The sequence below is a fragment of the Cuculus canorus genome, chromosome 1 (assembly GCF_017976375.1).
Source record: "Cuculus canorus isolate bCucCan1 chromosome 1, bCucCan1.pri, whole genome shotgun sequence".
Taxonomy (NCBI): Eukaryota; Metazoa; Chordata; class Aves; order Cuculiformes; family Cuculidae; genus Cuculus; species Cuculus canorus.
In genome coordinates this window covers 78,477,267-78,500,311 of record NC_071401.1, presented here as the reverse complement: position 1 = coordinate 78,500,311, position 23,045 = coordinate 78,477,267, and the positions used below count along the sequence as shown (strand labels likewise).

The following is a 23,045-nucleotide window of genomic DNA, read 5'->3' as shown; positions in this document are numbered from 1 at the left end:
GTTTGTCAAAAGCAACTATCCAGAATCTTATTTTCCTTCTAATTTCTTAAAAGCCTAAGTTACCAGGAAATACAGTATTTGATACATAATATGTTCTTGCTGTAGCATAATTCTGTCTTCATGTTTGTGTGCTAATTTATCTAACGTCTACATTGTCTAACCTGCTTTGTTGTCTTCTGTGGTCCCATCTGGATAGTCTAAATTTGAAGAAAAGAAATTCTCATAGCTTTTCTCTTAGGAAGAACAGCAGCTTGCAAAGGAGTCCAGCTGCTCCTGAAGGATGACTACAGCCAGGGTATGAGGTTCAAGGCTTCGCATCCCTTCGTATATTCTTACATAGCTGGAATTGCTGAGCTGGTACACAGAGGCTCGTGCACTGGAGGTCTATGTAGATGATAGACTGTGACATTGCTATTCGGCTGTTCTTTTGAAGACCTAGCTGTTGTAGCAGAAGAATTACTTGGACCCAGTCCATTCTTTGCAGCAGGATAGCCAACATGCATCAGCCTCAACTATTAGTTTTGGCAGGGTAGGAGCAGTGTAAAAGCAGAGAAAGACTTGAGTCTTTGAGTGTGTGACCAAGATCCTCTGTGGATGGATTCTATTACAGTCACAGAAGGGGTTTTTTCCCCTTTAATCATGAATTGTTTTCTTCTAAGAAAGTGAACAAATAGAATAAGTGAGAACACACAGAGTTTTTGAAAAGATAATACTTTTCAGCCTGATAATGCCACTGCTTCTGCTGGTTTCTTAAACCACACTGAGATCTTCTGCCTACAAAGCCTTTTGAAAAGCTAGAATAAAGAAAACTGCTGTGCCTTGACTGTTATTTACAGGCATCCCAAAGAAATACCTTTGTGGGGAGGGACGAGAAAAGTGGAAAGGATTGGTAGGGATGTTTTCCAAATACAGTTCAGAGTGGTCTTCCTTAATTTTTAGAGTTTGTTTTAAATAAAAAATTTGCCAAAATTTGGGTTTAATAAAGATGTGAGGCAAAAGTCTATCAGTGGATGTTAAAAATTGATTTACAGCACTGTGTTGGGATGTCCCTAAGTTGTACCTTTCTGGAAGTTGGAAAGGGTAACAAAATGCTTTATTCATGGGATTTTCATATACCGTCCTCCAGATGGTTGCCATCAGGCTTCTGATCTGTTTATAGTGATTTTTAGAATATTTCCTCTGCTGCTTATACTGAAAATCAAGATTGAAATACCAGTCCTGAGTTTCAGCTTTCAGGTATCCCATTTATCCTTTTTCCTAGGTACAGAAGTCACCCCTGTGGCTCAACTCCACCAAAGTTGCCATTAAGGTCTGCCAGCAGATCTTAATTGCACTGTCACTCCCTCACTGTATGTAAAAAGGAATTAAGTTGGTGGAGCCCTGCTGCTAAACCGTTTAATGTAACCCAGTTTATTTGTCCTGGAAAGATTAAGGGAACCACTCACACAATTGGATGAGCAGATTTATGGAGACAGCAAGCTCCATAGGAGTGAGCCTTCATAAAGCAATGTTGCCACTGCTAGAAGAGAACGTATGAGCACATTTTCATAGTACTTGAAGACTTCAAGGATTTTTCCTACTTTCGTATAAAAGCAATCCTTTTGCATTTCTTTCATCAGGCACGCTAGCCAGCTTTCTTTTATTACAAAACATCTAGAAAAGGATGCGTTTATTTTCCTTGCTGAACACTCATTTTGGACAAACCCACGGAAGAGTTTATCCCAAGATTTCTAATGATTTTTATTTCATTGCTGCTTGCTGTGTGAAAGTTAGTGTTTTGAGCTTTCAGGTTTGCAGACACTGTGCCAAGGAGCATACTTGCACAATTCAGTTCACACCCTTTGCTTCGGTGTGAACTATAGCAGGAATTAAGATTCAGGCCCAAGATTTAATCAAGTCTTTTGGTTTAGACATGTACAAGCATCCAGCAAGAAAAAGTCCATGCTTTGTATTTCATTAATTTTGCTTCTCACATAGCTACCTCCAGCAACCACATCATCTAATCCATTTCAGAAATTAATTAGGCTCCACTTTAAAACAAATTCTATTTACTGTTACCCCCACTTGTGCTGGTTAAGACTGCATGGCCTACTTGGCAGTTGCAAAGCATAACAGAATACCAAGACTGTCACAAGCTTAAGTTGTTCTTTGTCAGAGAGCTCCAAAAATCTGAAGACGGGTACAGACTACATATCTTGGGGATTGTTTTTGTATTAATTATGGTACTGTAATATCCTGCCCCTGGGCAGAAGGAAAGGAGTTACTGTTGTGATAGAGGAGGTGTTTGAGGTATATTTTTACTTAAGAAATAATTAATCAAAGGCCACACTTCTGGTCTGTAGCATATTCCATGAAGTGGTTAAGTGGTTAAGGCTCCCACTATCTTTCTTTTGAGCAAAGTGGTGAGGTTGAGCTAAAACTTCAGCCAGTTATGCTGCAATGCACTCGAAACACAAAAGATTGATGAGTTGCTCCAAACAGAATAATCCTCACATGACTGCAGAGTATAAATCTGAAATGGACTGTAAACCAAAAGCAATAAAAAAAAAAAAATACTCTACATAATCATCACATCTGGGAATATAATAATATTCGTGACTTGTTAACAATTTTCTGTACCTCTGATGAATTTAGGATTGCCAGTAATGCCTGATCACCCTGAATTAGAGACAAGAAAGTATTTGTTTGATACAGAGTCATCCTGAGCATAACGTGATATTTTCATTTGTACTGCTCTGCCACAGAGCTGTGTTGCAGCAGTGCCGCAGCTGATTTGTGGCCCTCTTTTGGTGTCACTGCCCTGAGTGTTCCAGGGGCACGCGTGATGTCCTTTCTTGGCACCTCCTGCAGCTGAGCAGCAGTCATGGCGGCTGTTTTTATCATTATATATTGGTGCTGTGGTCTTTGGTTTTTTTTGCTGACCATTGAACTTGGAACATGCAAACCATCCTGCCCTTTTCAAGGCTTGCTTTTGCTCTCAAAGCTGTGATGCTGAGTGCATCATCTGTGTGACGTGGCTGGGTACCATGGCCGTGATAACCATAAATGCCAGATGATTAATTCATTTCAGGGACAGACCAGAAAGAACAACTGCATTGTGCTACAGAAACTCCTTATTCCAGAACTGCTCTCCTCTGCCAGCAATGAAAATAGAGGAATGACTGGCAAAAGGAGTGCTCAGTGCTTTCTCCTGTGCTTGTTCTGTTGAGCAGATCCATTTTCAGGTCATCTACAGCTCCAGTATGAGAGCATAAACCTGTATGTAGCTCCAGAGTGCAAAAGTGCTTCTCTAGACAACCTTTAAAGAGCTTAGTTTTATTTGCCCTTTACAAATGTGTTTTACTATGTAGACCTGCTCTATAAAGATGTCCTATACTTTCCCTGTCAACAACAGTTAAATTTTGTTTGGAAGGAGAAAAATAGCTGCCTTGCTGTGGTCTCTTCCCTTCAATAGCTCTTTCAGTCTAGCAGTGTTACTTGCATTATTCAAGTCTAGCAAGATGAAATCTGTTTCTCCAGCATGGCTATGGGTAAAGCTTTTTTGTAGTAAATACATTGATGACAATTAACTGCGCTAGTGGTTTGTGTTACATTGTGGAAACTGTCATTCCAAGCATAGCCTGGAGTGCGATGGTCCCATCAATGTAGCAGAACTGTTCGCTTCAGTCCAAGAAGATACCACATACTGATGGAGTAAAACATACCATAAGCTTCTGTTGTTGAACCTTAAAATATTTTAATATGTTAAAATAACATATTAAAAATCAGTAATTGAACTGTTTTATTTTGCAAGTTTAACTTCCTTCATGTCAGGCTTTTGAAGTGTGAAATGATGTAAAACCACTGTAATGCTAGAAAATATACAACAGAATCTCAAGCACAATGCAGATTTTTTTTCCTTGGTAGTGTGTCCAAAATGATAATAATAATTGTGAAGAGAAAGTGTCAAAAAAATTTTTTTGGGTTTGTTGATTTTCCAATATTATTTTAATTCTTGATCTCCCAAAATAAAATTTGAAAGTTTTTTTTTAATGCTTCTTAGCCGAGCAACCTTTAAATGTGAACGGCTGAGCAGCTTCACTTTGCAGAGCTTGAAATAACATCTCAATACATACTGAATGTAGGAAAAACACCTACACTGCCTCTCCCACTGCCGCCATCCCCACAAAGCTACCTGGAATTAAGTGGATATGCACTGTGATGCATTTTAAAGGGCTTTTCCAACCTAAATAATTCTATGGTTCTATGATTTTTCTATGCTGTAGTTTAACTCCAGCCTGCAACAATAGCACCATGCAGTCACTTGCTCATACACACACACCACCACCACCAGTGGGATGGAGAGGAGGATGGGGAAAAAATAAGATTCATGGGCTGAGAAAAAGACAGTTTAATAGGACAGCAAAGGAAGAGAGAATAATAATAATAATGAAAATAAAAGAACATACAAGACAAGCGATGCACAATGCAGTTGCTCGCCACCTGTTGACTGATGCCCAGCCCATCCCCGAGCAGCAATACCAATCCCTTAGCCAATTCCTCCCGGTTTATATACTGAGCATGATGTCATATGGTATGAAATACCTATTTGGCCAGTTTGGGTCAGCTGTCCTGGTTATGCTCCCTCCCAGCTTCTTGTGCACCTGCTCACTGGCAGAGCACGCCAAGCGGAAAAGTCCTTTACTTAGTACAATCACTGCTTAGCAACAACTGAAAACTTCAGTGTGTAAACATTATTCTCACGCTAAATCCAAAGCACAGCACTATACCAGTTACTACGAAGAAAACTAGCTCTATCCCAGCTGAAATCAGGACAGTAAGCAGAAACCTAGACATTCTGGCAATGTTCATCATCCTTTAGATCTCCAAGGATCTAGCTGAGCAGTTTCCAAAATGTCTCCTGCCTGTCATTTTCAGTCTACCTATGCTCCCTTCTTGCTCCCTCATCTTTTCCACAGAAGCTCCGATCCCTCCACCCCAATGCACATTCTTCTGCAGCTTGATTCTGTTCTCTCAGCTCCTACACTCCTGTCCGCCTCCCACAAGCAGGGCACGAAATGTTGCCCAGACACTCAGCAACCAGCAGAGTGAATGAGAAGGACTATTTCAGATGACCAGAAAAAAGTCAGTGCCTCTGGCACCATAATGCTAAAAGCCCAAAGTACCAATGCCCTTCCCACAGTGCTGTCCCTGAGGTGTTGGTGGCAGAGGGAAGATCACTTGCTCCTCTTTTCCTAATTAAACCACAAAACTTCCTCATGCTGTGCAAGTGCTGGGAAAGGTGTCACCACCAGTTCATGTCTCCACACTGTGAGCAGACTCCAGTCAATCACCCATGGTAAATATCACCACTTCTCTTAACTACTGACTGAAGCCTTTCTAAAGTTGCAGTGCAATGAAACCACCGTGATCCTGTTGAGCACCAGGGCAAGCTTCTGTAAGGTTTTGTTCCTCCTAGTGGGAGGAACAATTACTGAATACAGAGCCTTGGACTTCACAATCCATCTGTTTAATTTATAGTGTATCTGAACAGTACTTCTCTTGTCAACTCTATCTCTCCCATGGCAAGGTGTAACTGTAATTCAGGAGCTTAGCCATTTCAAAGACTAACCATGCAACCAAGATCTGTTCCCACACAGCAGATGAGGACATTTCTAAGGCAGTTTCTCAAATTAAGAATGATTTTATCTCTTTTTTTTCTCTCTTTTCATCCCTCTTTGGCCAGCTGGCATTCCACTTTCTACTTTTTCACTGAGCATTGCTTCAGCTCAGCGTGATCCTTCAGAGGGGGAGCAGTAGCCTATTTAGAGCTTAAAACACATAGTGATTTACTGGCTTGGAACCCCAGAGAACAACCTAGCAAGAGGCTGATGAGGGCACTTAGCCAGATCATCTCCAAAACGCTACTGTTAACCTGATATGCATGTTAAGTAAACATCAAATATGCAAAACCCAACACATGTAACATGCAGATAACAGCATAAGGTAATGGCCCTATCTCCAAATAAATATAGCACTTTCATAACCTACAGGCAGTTCCAGTATTTTCTGTTTACCGTCAACATCCTCTGAATAGGCCATATCTATGGCCTATTCACACAGGCTCCAGTAGGACTAGGATTTAGTGTTAAACCCTGGCTAAAACAAGTGGATAAAATTTTTCTTGCACAGAAACAGGCAAAAACTCTAGAATAGATGTGATCCAGGAAGTGATTATATAAAGGCATTGATAATTCCATTTGCATATAAAATAATAACAACAAGAACAGAAGCTAAATTATCCCACATATACAGAAACCCTGGGTGTTCAGGATTGGCTACTCATTATTCTCTTGTCATATAAAGCAATTCAGTCTGCAGCTGCATTTCTCTCTTACAAATCCAATTCAATCGAGAGAACCGAAACCTCATTAGCAAACCCACTGATTTATCCATCAGTAAAGTGCTGATACAGGCTTCTATGCCTGCCGCTAATAAATTCTCTACATAGCACTGTTTGCTTTATCTAGGGATCACCTATTATTTTAATGGCTACAACTTTCTAACTTTACTTGCTGGAATTCTTAAGCTTGAAAATCTATAGGAGCATGGTCCAAAGCCTGTGGGAATCATAGGAAAGAAAGGACACAAGCCACCAACACGTACACAGCCGCTTCAGAGATGGGGCTACATGGCACTGCAGGTGAAGCAGCAGCTGGTGCCTTATAAATAGCTGTAATAAGACCTTTTTTTTCCTTTCTGAAATATAAACATTGTCTCTTGGTTTGTTCATTACTGGGCTTGCTTCCAGAGCCTTGCCTCTTTCTCTGCATCTTTTCCTGACTCCTCCTGGTTTTGTTGCCTTAATTGCCAGCTTGTTGATCTCATTCACCTCTGCTCCAGCCTCTCTTCTCCTGCAGAAATGCAGCAGGTCTGAAAGCCAGTGCTAGGTCTTGTCTCCTGTTCCTCGTGCACATCATAGAATCATAGAGTCATAGAATCATAGAATCATGGAATGGTTTGGAAGGGACCTTAAAGTTCATGTAGTTCCAATGACCCCTACTATGGGCAGGGACACCTTGAGCTACAGCAGGTTGCTGATCATCTTCCACTAGATCATCTACCTCCAGGCATCCAGGTGATCATCTCCACGCTCATTACAGCATCATCCCATTACTGTTTTCATATAGATGACCCATTACACACTACTTCAAGGCCTGGGCATGCACTTCTGCATCCTTTTCAAGGTGGGCTCCAAACAGGGAAGGCCCAAGGGCTGCTAGAAGTGCTGTTGCCTTTAGAAACAATTTCCCAAGCTGCATTTTCTGTAACTTCTTTAATGGTCCTGGGTCATTTTGTCTGCCTGGTTCATGTGATGTTTGGTTTGTCTGTGTCCCTTTCATCTTTTCAACACAAAGAAGTTATTTCCTTGGAATATGGGAGGCCGGAATGAATGTTCTAGGCTATCTGGCAGCTAACAAAGACTTGAGTTTGGCCTGAACTGAATCTACAAAAAGTACAAAAAGTAAGTATCCAAATACACCTATGACAGTAGCCCATGTTTAATATAGCTTTAATAAAAAGTTTTATTACATTCCTCTCCTGGAACGGTACTGTTTTTCTGTTTGCTGAATATGATATCCAAGATAACAAGAATCAAATAACAAGATTCTTAAAAAAAGGGATCTTTATTTAAAAAATTCAGGCTCTCCAACCTATCTTATGTATGCTATAAATGAATGATAAAATGATTACTAGTGTAAGACCTTGACACTTTCGTTTATTTACTTTTACATCTCTCCTAATTGGAGAATGGATATGTATGGGTGACTACAGTGTCCTGCCTTTTTTATTTTTAATGCTCGGCATTTGCAAAAATTCATTGTCTGAATTGAAAACAGGAGGAAAATGTTTATGTTTGCAACAGCTGTTAGGATTTTTTTGAGGGAAAACACAAGTTTATTAGTCTAGGGAATGAGATGTTAAACTCATTTTCCAAAAGTAAGGTTTAATATCAAACTTCATCACATGGTTATTTTTCCAGTTCCTCAGTTGCATTCTCATCCTGGTTAGGCTTTGCTGGAGGGCTGTCATTCATCTGACCTGAGTGGGTTGTGCTTTTTTCTTCCGGAATGTTACATTTCTGACCCGTCTAAAGGATTTAGCTTTGTGTGAAGTCAGAGGGAAGCGAAGCATTTCCATTATACCAGCAGACCTAACCCCATACTTTCCTTCTAAAACCCCACTGAGCTGATGGAGGACATCATGCCTTAGTCCCAGTTTTATTACCTACCAGTGAAGAACCTGCTGGGTTTCACCAGCTGCCATAGCTCCCACCGCACAGGACATCCATCCTCTGCAGCCTGGTTGCACTGTGCTGCTGTGCTGTTGGGCATGTTGAGCGAGTTACACTGATGTTGAATTACTGAGTCATTCCCATCTTTCCTGCAATATATTACATTTTTGCCAAAAAACACATTTGCTAGAAGTGGACCGCAAAGCATGAAGAGCAATACGGAGGCAGTAAAACATTGTGTGTGCTTGGCTGGAGAGGGAACCCCAACACAAAACCCCAATCTGCATTTTGAAGTGTATACTGGTAGAAAACTAAAGCTGCGTAGTCCATTAAAAGAGAATTTAACTCAGCTTTCTGACACAGTTTAAGTCTTAGGCACCATTTCTGTTTACAAAGCAGAATTAAAACCTTCTGCAATATTTTACAAGCTTGTGCCTATTGACAGAATTGAAAAAAATGAGAACTAAAATGAAATCAGCTGGCTGTTACTCAGCCTGCACTGCCCAACTTGATCAGGAAAAGTGTAAAAAGGAGTCCTGCAGTTTTCTTTTCCAGTTCTTTGAGTTTGATTTTCAGTTTGGGGGGAAAAAAAAAAAAAAAGCCACCTGAGAATGTTCTTAAATACTCTCCGTGCTTGTCATCAAAAGAGTTTTCTACTTTGGAAAAAGAGAGTGAGCCTTGTCTGAAAATGTACTTTTGCCAGGAATTCTGTCCTGATTACACTGCCTTGGAGCACTTTCTTGGGTGGGTGCCATACTCAAGTTATTGGATGACAGCCATGTGTTCAACACTCTTAAAATAAAGTCTATTCCCTTAATTTGCAAGTCAGCATAAAACTTAGGGTAAGTCTATTGATACCTCTGGAGGGTGGGGCTAACATACATATGTATGCAATTATTTTCAGGATATTGCAATGAGTACATATAGGCTCCCAAAGAAATTGCTCTGAGGTTGAATGCTAATGATCCTTGAGTGTGCATTTGGCCCCGGTCTGGTTTCTTCATTTGCAAATTATTTTACATTCAAATATCCCCATTGGTGCTAACGAAAATGTTGGATAATCCATACATTTGAGTCAGCTCCTCCTAAAGACAGACTGGCTTCTCCAGCCCACAGGATCCTAGCCCACAACATAACAGCAACTTAGCAAAGCACTTCAGTGAATGTTTATAGCCAAGCTTGTAGACTGAACCCACCATCTCTGACCATACTGAAGTCCATTTTTGAGCCTGGATGTTTTAGAGTTAGGTGTTCAGAAGAGTGCCTTCTCCAGGATCATTTTATTGTGACTCTCATAGCCGGAGGTAAGACTTTTCTCTGCCTCACTTTGAGAAAGGGTTGTCGGCATTTCTCATCCACATCAGGGAGGATGAAACAAGGTGGGCTGCACACAGAAGGAAAGGTCATACTGACTTGTATTCTTTCTGTATAATAAGCATCCAGTTTTAGAGATGTTAGTTTACTCTTTCACTCTCACAAGCTTTCTGGTCTGTTTAATGCCTTACTGAGACCATCCACCCTCTTTCAGACCTCACATTATCTCCTACCTGGTCCCCTACCAGCTATGGGTTACCTACGTGGCATGCAGGCAGAGAAAGACACAGAAGCGAGTGTGTGTATCCAGAATAAAACCAGCTAATACTATCACTCTCTTCCCTCTGGTCTTCCCCCTCAGACTTGTATCGCTCATGAACACTAACAGAATAGCCATGCATTTAAGCGCAAAATACTGTTCTTAGGGTAAGCTCCCTCACACATAACTAAGTGAATGATGATTCTTTAGTTGCCAGAGGTCCTAAGCTAAATATTAATCCTTCATTTTCAGTGATATAGTCTAATTAGGTTTTTTGTATCATTAAAATCATAACGTGACATCGGTTATTCCACAAGTGACTTAGGGTTTATGAGACAGAAATGAGTCTATCTTTAATACTGAAGACGTATTTAGTTCTCCATAATTAACAGCAAAATGGTAATCACTAATTTTCAGATAAAATTAACTATGGTTCATTGGGGAAAAAATTATGCATTCTGTTGAATATATAATTATATCTATTCTAAAGCAATCACTGCTCATATTTACATATTGAGAAATGGTTGCTGGAAATATGACTTACTTGCTAATAAGAAGCATTTTTCATTTTAAAGAATATTTATTCCTTACACAATTGTACCTGAATGTTAAAATCCAGGAGGACTACCTACATGCTGGCTAAACCACTGAGTTACTTCTTTTTTTTAATCTTTTCCTTTCTCTCTTTTCCCCCAGACTACGCAGTGCCAATGATCCGAACAATTTTGTTCAGCATTTTGCTCGATGAACTTTGCAAACAGATCTCTGCAGTGAGCATTAAGAAGGGGTTTTGGTAGCAGCAGTTTGAGTCTAAAGTGGATCAGCTTCATATAAAAAGTACAAATGACATAGGAGAGCATGAGTCATTCCCCTTAATCTACATCAAGATGCTGAGTTCAAAACACAAAGAGGTCACCTCTTCTTTGCATGCAGGTGACAGTACAAAGTGATCCAATTGTCATCTTATTTCTCTTTGACATCCGTGGCTTCTGTAACAGTACTTTGAATGGAAGATCACATGGGAGAGAAAAACTTCAGCATACCTCGACTGTACATGGAATCACAAAAGCTGGAGACAGAGAGGACCGATGAACCCCCTTGAGAAAGGCCACAGAGAACACTCACTACAACTAAATCAGATTTTATCACTTCTGATTCCCTTAAATCTGAAGTACACCTGTGTTAACTTTGAAAGGGAGGCTGTTCTGTTAGTCTCCAATTGTATAAGGTTTCGGAGACTCACAGGATTTTTGCAAAATTAAGTGCAGGAGTGGCACTCTAAAGACTCTCTCTAATCCCCTGGAAACTGGCAATGATTGCTATCCACTGGCACTGCCTGTATGGCAGTCAGAAGAAGTAGTATTCATGATTAAGCCTTAGCTTCACTGCTAGTAGATGAAGCCATGGGAGGGGGCTAACATATGGCCAACAAAAAGACACAATATATGTGAGCCGAGAACCCATCAAAGCAGGCATCCCACTAGAACATCTTTTTTATTAAACTACCATCTTTAATGCAACTAAATGTTCGGTCTAAGCTAAAACAATAAGTGGAAACATACTGCCTTCGATTCTGCTTTCAGTTGGATAGGTTTCCATATCTAGGGTAATCTGTCTAGTTAGGCAGCCTGAGGAAAGACGGTAGCAGTGGAAAATAGATAAGCAAACAGGTTGCTGTCCACAAGGAAAAAAGGGATTTTTTTTTTTTAGAGATAGGATATTCTTTACTGAAGAAGTGAGGAGACAGATGGAGTTCTCGGAATCTGTTTCACCACTGATTGCTGGAAATGGTCAAACAGTAAAATATGGATTTTCAACTTGATAATGTGGTCTCAGTTGCAACCGATAAGACACTTCCGTTCCATATTACCTCTCCTTGACTGATCTTGACATTGAAATTCAGCTTAAATTTTCTTCTGCAAATCAGATGGCCTCCTTAAAACATCTCCAGAGAAGAGCAAACTGCTTCGAACTAGGTTAGGAAATACACCAAGCATATTGGTACAGAGAGTGAACACATTTCTTTAAATACCTGATATCACACACTACAAATAGAGAAACGTTCACAGGTTGTTACCCAGCCTATGGAAAAGGCTTTGAGCACTCAGCATAGACAACAAATGACATTAATCAATGCAGAATTCTAACCTTCCCCTTCTCTTTTATAGATTAGATTTGCAGTGGCACTAACTCTTTTATACAATCCTTTGATACCATGACTGGCAGGATCAGTCTGGTTTCCAGCATAATTTACAGCAGGCTTTTAGCACTACGTTATGGCTACCAGCTCTACCACCCAAGGAGCCATTCAGCTACTGAGACTTGCTGAAATGCTGCACACTCCAGCCTTTCTTCTTACTGTTATGTACTAGATAAGGGTAAGAGCATGGACCAGAATCCAATCATAAGCCTTTCCCAAGTAGGGAAGGACCTGTTTATACAGACATCTTAGTTCTGAAATGAAATCCGTTAGTTTCTGTTCCTAGTAGAAATTCCAGCTAAGTACTCCTGCCTTCTTGACCTCATTTGAGTATTGTGACGCAGTTTTCTTAAGGAACCAAAACTTCTGACGTCAGCCCTGCCAACTTCTTTCTTCACTTGTCAGAGACTCAGTATCTCTGAGTGGAAATGCCCATTGGCTGCTGAGCCATAATCAATATCAATCAAAGCTGTTCTTTGCTTTGATCTTTGACAACAAAAATGACCAATATTTCAGAGGATGACAGAAAGCTAACAAAGGACAGCTTCTCCCTTCTCTCACTGCATTCGTGTTAACATGGACAACTACCACAGGAATGTCTACCCAATACTTGAGTTCAAGTATGTCAACACAGCACGGATAGCACTGACCAGGCTGACCAGTTTCCCTTGCACAACTAGTCTCATGGATTTCAATGATGCAAAGTTACCCATAAGTGCAAACATAGTCAGAATCACAGACCTGTTTTCCAGCTGATACTAATATTAATCAAGCAGTATGCTGCAAGAGTGTCACAGAACATAAATTTAACTATATAAATTATCTTTAAAAATAAAACAAATGTAGACCCTCATAATAAGAGCTGGGTGCCTTCAGTTCCTGCCATGTTTCAGTGCTATTTAGCCACTCTAGGTAAGGGTCATGTGCTATTTGCATAATTAATCTCATTTTTCAAAGGTGCATAGCTCATCTACTCTTAATTCCCAGTGCGGACTAGAAGCAGATTGCTAGTGATCAGCTTTAGTATGATTCTTTTTTCCTACCTTATGAAATGGCTTACCTAATCAATCCACTTATCACCTCTTAGAGAAGAAGCATTTACTCCCCAATGCTGCAGTGCTTGCATGATGTTGGGCCCATAGTCTTTACTGGAAAAATGCATATTCAACAGTCAGATCTAGTGGGAAGCGTCCCTGCCCATGGCAGGAGGGTTTGAACTAAGTGATCTTTAAGGTCCTTTCCAACCCAAACCATTCTGTGTTTCTATGATGTGTTCCTTGATCAATACAAAAGCTTCAGATTATTTTGGCCCCGCGAGACTGGGATTTTTCTTATAACGGAAAACAAACCATAGCTTTAACATCACAATTTTCTATGTGAGCGCAGACACATACCACTTCAGGAGCAGAGGCTGGAAATTGCCAAGTACGGACTAATTCCCATGCCAAGGAGTGTTCGTGTTTTAGTCACGCCTTTGCCTTCGTGTTTTATTAATATGTGTTCTTAAGCAATCGATCTCACTTAGAGAAGAATAATATGGTTATATAATTTAACGGATCAATTTGTTAATAATCATGGGAGAAGGTGAAATGTATATCCTTACATTCTATGTAAATAACAGAAAATGATAGTATTATCACGATAAAGGCAACAGAAATGCATGCCAAGTACCCAATTAATGTAAATCAGCACAACCTGATTGATATTAGTCACCGTAGAAGCATTTGTTCTCACTGAAGTGCTGGCCTTTGCGTCTGAAGCAATCAAATCACCCTGATGGTCAAAGTCCAACTGAGAAAAGCAACTAAACTGAAAAAGCTGACTTGGCCCCTCTTGTCCATTCCCACTGCCTGCGCCTCTGAAGGCTTATTCCCGTGCAGCACAGTTATTGGTGCGCCCAAGGTAGCTCTGTATGGGGGGGTTCACCAGTAAGCTCCTAGCGGAGAAGCCATCCATATGCCCCTAAACCACCCCAGTCTGTTACTTAGGGGTTTCCCTTCACTGGTTTTCCCAAAAGCTCAGATACATTTCTCGCGAGTCACCTCGAGCCCAAGGTTGCGTGGCTGGAACCTCATGGGAGCGGCAGCTGCCGCAGTGCTGGGTGAACTCTGCGAAGCAGCATTCACCGGGTCAGAAGAGGCAGAGAAATAAAGAATAGGGAAATAGGTATTAATGAAATAACGTCATGTTTGGGCAGAGCGCCCTTGCCATTGCCGGCAAGAGACATTAAGCAGCAGGAGCCTCTGAAGGTCAGGGGTGCCCTTAGTGCCCGGCATCCCAAGCGAAGAGAGGGGCAGGGGTCCCGCCTGGAAGCGAATGACAAACCCTGGAGGAGAACCGCGTTGGAGGTACGCACGCAGGGCTGTTTCGGGGTCCCCCCGCGCCGGGGCGCTGCGGCAGCTCTGCCCCGCGGCGGGCAGGGACGGGACGGGCCCGGGCGCCCCGCGGGCGGTGCGGGAGGCAGGCGGGGCCGTCCCCGCCCCTCCTCGCCGCGCCGCAGCCGCCGGAGGCCAGTGGGGACCCACAGTGTGCGAGCGGCTCCCGCCCCGGCACAGCGCAGCCCGGCGAAGAGAGAGCCTGCCCTGCTCCCTCCCCGCAGCGGGGCGACAGACATGGGTGAGCGGCACGGGATGCGGGGGGAGCCCCCGCTGCGGGGATGGCGGGGGGAGCCGGGGATGCGGGGGAAGCCGGGAGTGCAAAGGGAGCTCTTGCTGTGAGGGTGCAAGGAGAGTCGGGGGAGCAGAGGATGCAGGGGGAGCCACGGGTGCAAGGGGAGCCGGGGGTACAAAGGGAGCTCCCGCTATGGGGATGCAGGGGGTGCAGGGGGAGCCCCTGCTGCGGGGATGCAGGGGGAGCCGGGAGCTTAGGGAGAGCCGCCGCTGCTGGGTGTGCAAGGGGAGCCGGGGCTGCGGGGAGCGGGGGCAGGAGCGGGGCAGCCCCGGGGGCGCTGCGGGGTGGGGGCAGCCGCCTGTTGCACGCTCGGAGGAACAGGATGGAGACGCCTGCCCCTTCGCGCCTCTCGCTCCGCTGGGGCTGCTGCCGCTGGAACTCCGGGAGCGGGGGGGCACCGGGACCTCGCCGGCTGCAGAGCGTTCCCCTTTCCTTTAAAAAAAGGAAAAAAAAAAAAAAAAACCCAAAAGAAATTAATAGTAATGCAAGACGCTCTAGTTTCGTGGAGGCTTTTGTGCGCAGCCGGCACGGAGTGTGCGTTGTCCCCTGGAGCCGGGGAGGCGGGAGCGGCTCGGCTGCCCCGGTCCCGAGCCCCCATCGGGGCTGGCAGCGATTCGGTGTCGCTCGGGTTTCCCCTCGGGGGTCCCGCCGAGCCCCCTCTGTGCGCCCCGGGGTGCGGTTCGGGCTCTGCCGGGGGAGAGGACGGATAAACGCCGGGCACAGGGAGTGGACCTGAATTTTTTTTTGCAGGTGGGAAGCGTTGAGTACGGGCATAATGCGTTTTGGTGTGAGCATTGGGGAATCCCGTGGGTCGTTGGGATAACGTGGCGTGCTTTTCCTTCCTGTAGTGGCGGAGAGAACTTGGCATCGATGGAAAGTGGCAGCTTCTGTTGCCAAACTTACAGGGAGGGAAGCACTCCTAATTTTCATTACTGCTTAATTCATTTGGATTTGTTGTTGGTTGAAAGGAATGCTCGCGGGAAGCAGCCCGCGCTAAAAGGATGCGAGCGCTGTAGGTGCGTGTTAATCCACTCCTAAATTTATAGGGAGGGAAGCACTGCAGGGAGAGACGTAAGAAGCAGGACCCTCTGGGGGTCAGGGGTACCCTTAGTGCCAGCATCTGAAGCAAAGAGGGGCAGGGGTCCTGTCTGGCACATCCCAGGAGGAAAGAACTGCATCTGAATTTGTGAGTGCATTAACACGAGCAGAAGTGGGGCCCTGGCAAGGGAACGGTTCGTCCTGCGCATGGGTCATTCCATAGACAACACACCTACAGAGCTCGCATCCTTTTAGCATGGGCTCCTTCCTGCGAGCTCCTTCCTGCGGGCATTCCTTTCGACAACAAGAGATCCAAATGATGTAAGCAGTAATTAAAGTTAGGAGGTTTAGGGGGAAAAAAAAAAAAAAAAAAAAGAAGAAATAAATGATGCAGCATTATCTTTGGTCCAGTTTGCCAGTAGTGTATTCTTGCTTAGGGGTTGCAGCTGCTAGAGTAGAGCTATCGGTGCGTGCTCAAGTTTTAATATGCACATACTGATGCTGGCACTGTCTCTGGTTTTAATTAAGGAGAAGAAAAAATTAAAAAGGATTAATTACTCAGCCAAAGCGAAAGGAAGCTGACAGAATTCCTCTGGTTGCTACTTTGTTAAATTAATTCGCATCACCTAATTCCTTAATTTCTAAATGCTTGTTAACGGGTTTGTTCCATAGCTTAGTGAAGATCAGACTCCTGTAGTATTACAATCCTTTTTACTAAGCATTTTTGAAGTTTCCAGCATCTCTCTCAGTTAAAGTATTGATTACTACTGCCCCTGTAGCTCTGGAGGCTGAAACAGACAAACCAGCAGTATTATCGGCACCACAAAGCTTATTTTTTGCATATATATTCCAACACTCACTTTTTACACTGCTTTCCCTATGTCAACTTTTGATATTAAATGAAACTGTAAAGTTGACCGCCTCTCCATGTCTATCTGTATCTTAGAATCCTTTCCCTAATGTGCACTTTTACACTGCCATGGATTAATGTCAAATAAATCTTGGAATGGGGATGAAAGGCAGAAGGAGAGAAAGGGATGTTTTCAAGTGTCCTGTTAAAAGAAGTGTATTCATTGGATTACAACGTTTTATTTGGAGGAGGAATAAAATTTGTTAGATAACCCATGTAAAATTGTTCTTAAGTGTCGTTGCTGATAAGTCTAAGAAATTGATTTTTCTTCAGTATATTAAGTTGCATGAGGGTTTGAAATGTTTGTGGGGGTTTGATCTTGAGGAGCAGTAAATCTTTTACTCCTAAAATCTTGAAAGAACACTACACTGAGTCTTTCAAATTGTGGATCTACAAAAGTGGGTGAAATGTGTGTTTTATACCCGTATAGAATGTCTTGTCCTGAATGTAACAGTTGAGAAAAAGGGAGTGGAGAGAAGAAAGCGTTTCTTGAACATTTTGCTCATAATGATGACAGTAGCACAAAACTCCAAGATCTGCCAATTTCTTTGCTTGGAAACATTGTTGGATGGTCAAGTCACGCCTGACTGGGTAACAGTGGTGTGATCAGTTGAGAGAGGGACTTCTAGCACAAATTTCAATCAAAAAACTTCAAAAAGAAGACACAAAAAGAAGTCTTTGTTGGCTGGGGACCCAGTCTCGCATGAATACGATGTTTTGTTTATGCCATTGCATAACTGCTGCTTTGGCCTTAGGTAGGCCGAGGCTGATGTGACCATTTAACCAGGACTTGTTTGGAGCCCTGGCACTGTATCAAGCTTTCCAATCCAACTGTAAGGATGCATTTGACTGGTTCTTATTGGAACCATTTGAATTGTCCTTGCTCACACAAAACTTTTGTGTAGAACTGGCTTGCTTGGGCTGATCATCATTTTTTTTATTCGTTTTGGAGGTGCTGAGGGCCCACCATGGTCATTGATGTTCATTGGAACTTTGGCTCCCTCGGCACTTCAAAAAGTCAGGCGTCTTGCGTTCAGCACCAGTTAGGGTTTGTGTCTGGTTAGAGAGTCGTCAGTATTAGACCAGCACAGTGCTTTGTGCATCCTGTGCTAGAAGACCCACCCACTGGTGTCTTAGGTCATGGCACACACTCTCCCAAATATTGTGTCTCATCTAGGAGGTGGGAAGGGGCTGTTGTTTTATGAAATGAAGAAATAATGCAAAAGGTTTTTAATTCCTAAAAGTTAGAAAAGCGTGATACAGCATCATTTCTTCGGAGCTGTGTGGTTTCATAATTTTACACCTTTTCTTGTTTGTACTCCCCAGACTCTTGCTTTCAAGTAAGAAAAGTGATTGGAGCAGAATGTATTACGTGTATTACGTTTTCTTTGATTTTTAAAAAGAAGACACTAAGGAGAACACGATTAGGGGATGAAATTATACGCATCTCCATGTGGGTTTGTGTCCCATCTCTCTGCATTCCCTGTGCAGGAACTGCTGCCTCCTGGAGCCTGCAGACCCACAAGTTCTGAGGGGCATCTGTGCTGTACTGGGGCTATCGCCTTGTCCTTCACACCGTCCGTAGTACATCCAGCTCCTGCAGCTCTTCCTGCATCTCAGAGCGAACCATCCCTCCCTGCAGGCAGTAACATTGGGAGTTCCACCTTAGGGGCTTCTGCCACTCACAGAAACAGTCCTCACCTTTTCAGCTGTTATATGAAATGTGCCCAAAGTAGGTTCAAATAGTCCCTAAACCAGACTTCCTTCTTATAAACAGCTAGGGGCAAATCTTGAAAGAGAATCAGTCCTCTTTCTTTCTATTCACCTGTACACTTTTCCAGGAGGGAGCTGGATCTTTTCTATGTCACAGTAACAGTAAAATCTGATTAGTATTGGTCATTAAGCGTGGCTGGATTTCAATTGCCAAGTGTTGTAGTCAGTAGTCTCTTAAATCCTGCACCTCTTAAATATATTTGACCTCATTCCTGTTAACAAAACCCAACTAATATTAAATCTATCTTCTTTTAAAACCTGTGAAATATACAATTCTATACTGCTGCCCTTTCTCTGTCTCTACCACGCCGGCTTAGGCTGTTAAAAAGTACTTAATTTTGCCTTCTGACTGGCAAATTAATTTTGCCTTCTCACCTTTTTGTCTGAGAAGGTCGTTGAAGAGAAGATGTTGTGAATTTCAGATATTCCCCAGTATCCTAAAAAAATGGTGCTTTCACCATATTTACAGATTCTCCCTCTTGTTCTCTTTCTAAATGTGTGTTTCAATAATATAGAAAAATCTGCTGTCCCATGTGTGTCATAATAGATCTTGAGAAGTTACATTTCAGAAAAACATACTGGATTATAGATTACATCTGTGGGAGGGCTGAACTGTGACAGTGCCTGATTATCTGTCGTTTTGTGTGTGTTTCTAGAATTCCTTAAACCAATTGGAATCTGCAGGTCACTTTCAATGTTTAAAGGACTTTAATTATTTTTCTCAAGACAGGTATTTTTTCTCAAAGTTTGTTTCCATGTCCTATTTATTCCAGCAGTTGTCATGTTACAAGCATCATTTTTTAAACAGTAATTTTTCTATAGCTTTTTTTTTTTCTGAAGGCTAATGCTAGCCAATCACAGAATGATTTGAGTTGGAAGGGACCTTTGAAGATCATCTAATCCAATCCCTGTGCTGGGGCAGGGACATGTTTTCACTTGCTCAAAGTCCCGTTCGGTATTTAGTAATATCTAAAGTTATTAGTCTGAAAAATAAGTAGTGAGTCCATTTCAACATAAGGTTAAAATAAACCCAGTGAAGCCTGCATCTTGGTATCTCTTTTGTGTCGTCGCTGAGTGGGTGCACGTTGTTGTAACAAGGATTTTGTTTTCCCTGGGATATAGATGTACAGCCAGACGCAGAATCACTGCACGTATTGTACTTCCACTGATGGTATTTGGATGCAAATGCATTGTTATCTTTCTAGAAGTGCAAGAACATTCTGTCCAGTGAAATTCCACTGAGCTACGGAGTTTGCAAAGGGAGCTGCTGTGGGTTGTTGCATTACCACACTCCCCACAATGGCTGTTCTTCCCACTGAAACTGCTGGATTTCTCTTGTTTTTGACCTCCCCCATGTAAATCCCAGCTGTGTGTGCCCTTCAGCCCTCCTTAGAGTCACACACCTGGTCCCCATGGATACGTCCTCAGTACCTTTCGGTGTTTTTACACACCGAAAGCTTGCATGGAGCCATGGGAGCTGCCTTCCTGTGGGTTGCTGAGGTCTACCCACAAAAAATTGTTCCCTTTGTGGCACCACAATGTTAGTGCTGCAGAGGACATATATATTTGCTTATAGAGTCCTTCTAACATACGTGCTTTTTCCCCAGAGTGTGTGGCCAAGGCTCACTCCCAGTAGAGTGCATGCTGGGGTGCTGGTCTGGTGGGGTGTGCGGTGACACGTTTTGTGGGGATCATTTTCCAGGGTTCGACTCGGTGTGCGTGTGGCTGGATTGGTTTGAGCCAACCAGCAAAATCAAAATATTTTCTGTTTTCCTGGCTGGTTCCTTAAAATCTGTTTGGGTATGAGTTCCTCTGGGTTTGAGTCATGGTGAGCAAATGTAAGGAAAGATAGTGTGGTTTCCATGCCGGACATTGAAGAGGTTTATGTTAAAGTAATAGATCTCAGCTGATCCTGCAAGGCTCTGTACAGATGCAGAAGTGTGTACTGAGAGGATTAACAGAGCAGTACCCACAATGGGCAAAGGACAAAACAGAACTGTGATGGCTCTTGTCCATCACATCCATCTTGTAAGGTGGCTTCTTCCAAGTCATATGGAACGTAGGCTGTGGCCCAGAGGAAGCAAACTCAGCCTGACAGTACTGGGGGAGGAATCTCATCTTCTGATCCTCTCCCAACTTCTCTTCTCCAGGCAGGCATGAACCTCTGACAGCTGGGGTGCCAGGGTGGCTGTGCCTGTTGAAATTCTATGTCGCCCCTCCCCTGCAAACACAGTGATCAGCAGTGGAGGAGTTTTGACCATTCATTGTAACAAGCAGATAGCATTGTACGTACGCTTAGTCTTCAGCTGTTTTTTACCTTCTGTTGCTGCTCTGTCTTGGTGCTTTGGCAGTCTCCTGCTCCGTAATTATTTGTCTCTTGGGCTTTAGGCTCAAAAGCTTGCATGTGGATTTGCGGCTTGGGAAACATTTACAAGCGAAGCAAAGAACTATGAGAATTCAAAATCTTTTGTTCTCCATTTTTTTTTGGAGCTGTTTGAATAGCAGCAATTTCAAACTGAATGGAGCTCATGTTTCATTAATAGAAAGATGTGCCTGACTCAGAGCTATCGCATTGTATGAACCTCACTGCTTTGCTGTGCATCAGTCTTGTGTGTGTTTGTTTCATACTTTGATAGTTGAGTGCTTTTGACACTTAGAAATTTTAGCCTGAAGTTATATGTACAGGAAGCAACTTTCGGGAATGTGTTTGTACTTAGTGTTTGGGGACTTCTTTTTTGCCTGGAGGGGGAGAATGTTGAAAAGGACTGTGGTTCTACAAAAGCTGGGACCTGGGTAATGGAGAAGTTATGATATGATTTGGAGTATCCAACATAAGATACAGCCCTCATAATTTTGTGGGGGGGTTATTATGTTTTATTAAAAGCATATTAAAATATGCAGTCATTGCATATTACAGCCTAAAACTGGCTATGTATAAATTTCTTCAATACCGATGAAAATATAAGAATTGCCTTAGTCTAAAATCAGTGAATGGGATTGCGTTGAAAGCAAATGGCAAAACTTGCCCCATTAGTGGCTCAGGAGTAAGGAAGCAGCTGGCTTGCCTTCTAGGTGCTGGTTTGTGGACTGGCAGGCAGAAGGGAGACCTTGTGTAAATGATATGGCTGGTTGAGAGACCCAAAAACCAGAGTAAGTGATGGGAGTCTAGCCAGCGGCGTATTAGGTTTTGAGTATGCACTGTTTTTTCCTAATATTGGAAACATACGTTTGGGCTTATTGGTTGTTTTGCTGAGCTGGAGCTGTGGAGCCTGCCACTGATGGTGAACTGAGGAGGAATCTGACTTTCTCGTGCTGCCAGCAAGGCACACCTAACTGAGACTCTCCAGTGTCTGGATTTTGCTTTACCTTTTAGTCTGCGTGTTTATCAGCTTGCATGATAGAAAATTAATTCAGGCTTTTCAGTTCAAATACCAAATATGCATTAGTGAAGCTGCTGGGTGAAGGTGAGAATTGACTGCCTACGGGCTTCCACCCGTGCCCTTTGTGAGCCTGCCCAGGAGAGCAGCTGCTGTTCAACCTTAGTATATCTTCAAGAGAGGTTTACCCTAGATTTTTTTAAAACTCCATGGGTTTATGTATGTTTTGCTTTCTGGTGAGACACTGGTGTTTCATGACAAGACAATGCTTTCATCAATTTGAGACTTCTTTTTAAAGCTGCTTAAGTTCAAGATTCTGAGAGCCTCTGTCAGGCTTTGGAATGAAGTTCTGGGCATGCACCATGCTGTGCAAATCTGAGTTAGTGCAGATTTCTGGCAGGATATTCAATACTTTTTCCTAACGTCTCTATTAAAGCAATATTCATTTTGCTGATGGTGGTTCTCTGTGTATTTTGGTTTTGATTTTTTTAAAGAATAACTTTTCTAAGGTTTTAAATGAGCGCTGTTTGTTTGTAAACTCATGCTTTTGTTACCAGAACTGTGTTGACATAAATATCTGCACTTTCCCAAACAAAAGTGTAAAATGAGTAGTTGTATTTGTTAGGCACACAGCTGAAAAGAAGTTTTCCACATGAAACTTCCCTTATGGGAAATCAGATGCTTTTCTTGAGCTGCTTAGACATGTATTACCAAAAAAAAAAAAAAACCACCAAAAAAACCCAAACCAGACAAGAGGAAGGAGATAGTGGGAGTGTTTGGAGCTGAGATCTTCTGGTGCAAGCCTAGGGATCTGCTCTGGCACATATGTTGAGAGCCCACAACTTGCAGGGTGTAGTGAACAATAACTCTTAATGCAACATATACTTAGGCTCTGTGATGGATGCTAGTACAAAAGCCTTGAAATCTCTTGAAATCTCAGAGGTACTTGTCATACCATGTCAGGGGAATTTAACAGGATCTTAGTGAATCATCTGTTATTGCTTATTCCCCAGACAGTGAAGTTATTAGGTACTAAAGCTGATAACTGTTTCATTGAGCCAGATTGTTGCGTAAGCAAATACAGAGTCACAGAATCTTTTAGGCTGGAAAAGACCTTTAACATCATTGAGTCCAGCTGTAAGGAATGCAGCGTGGAGGGGGCTTTTCTATGCTGATGCAGCCTGTGTTAGTAATTATTTCTCTCGCGCAGTGTGTACCCTCACTCCATA

The 23,045-nt window shown here is 42.7% G+C and overlaps 1 protein-coding gene across 2 annotated transcripts in view; it reads left to right on the top strand.

The window, feature by feature from the left end:
* Positions 1-14,508: 14,508 nt before the first annotated feature.
* GPM6B (glycoprotein M6B) overlaps positions 14,509-23,045 on the top strand; it is a 106,439-nt gene continuing 97,902 nt past the window's right edge. The window contains exon 1 of one of the 2 annotated variants that reach the window (XM_054065751.1): positions 14,509-14,664. In XM_054065751.1, coding sequence (XP_053921726.1) covers positions 14,661-14,664 — 4 coding nt within the window. In that variant the 5' untranslated portion in view covers positions 14,509-14,660. The remainder of the gene's footprint in view (positions 14,665-23,045) is intronic. The other variant, XM_054065711.1, reaches the window with a different exon arrangement.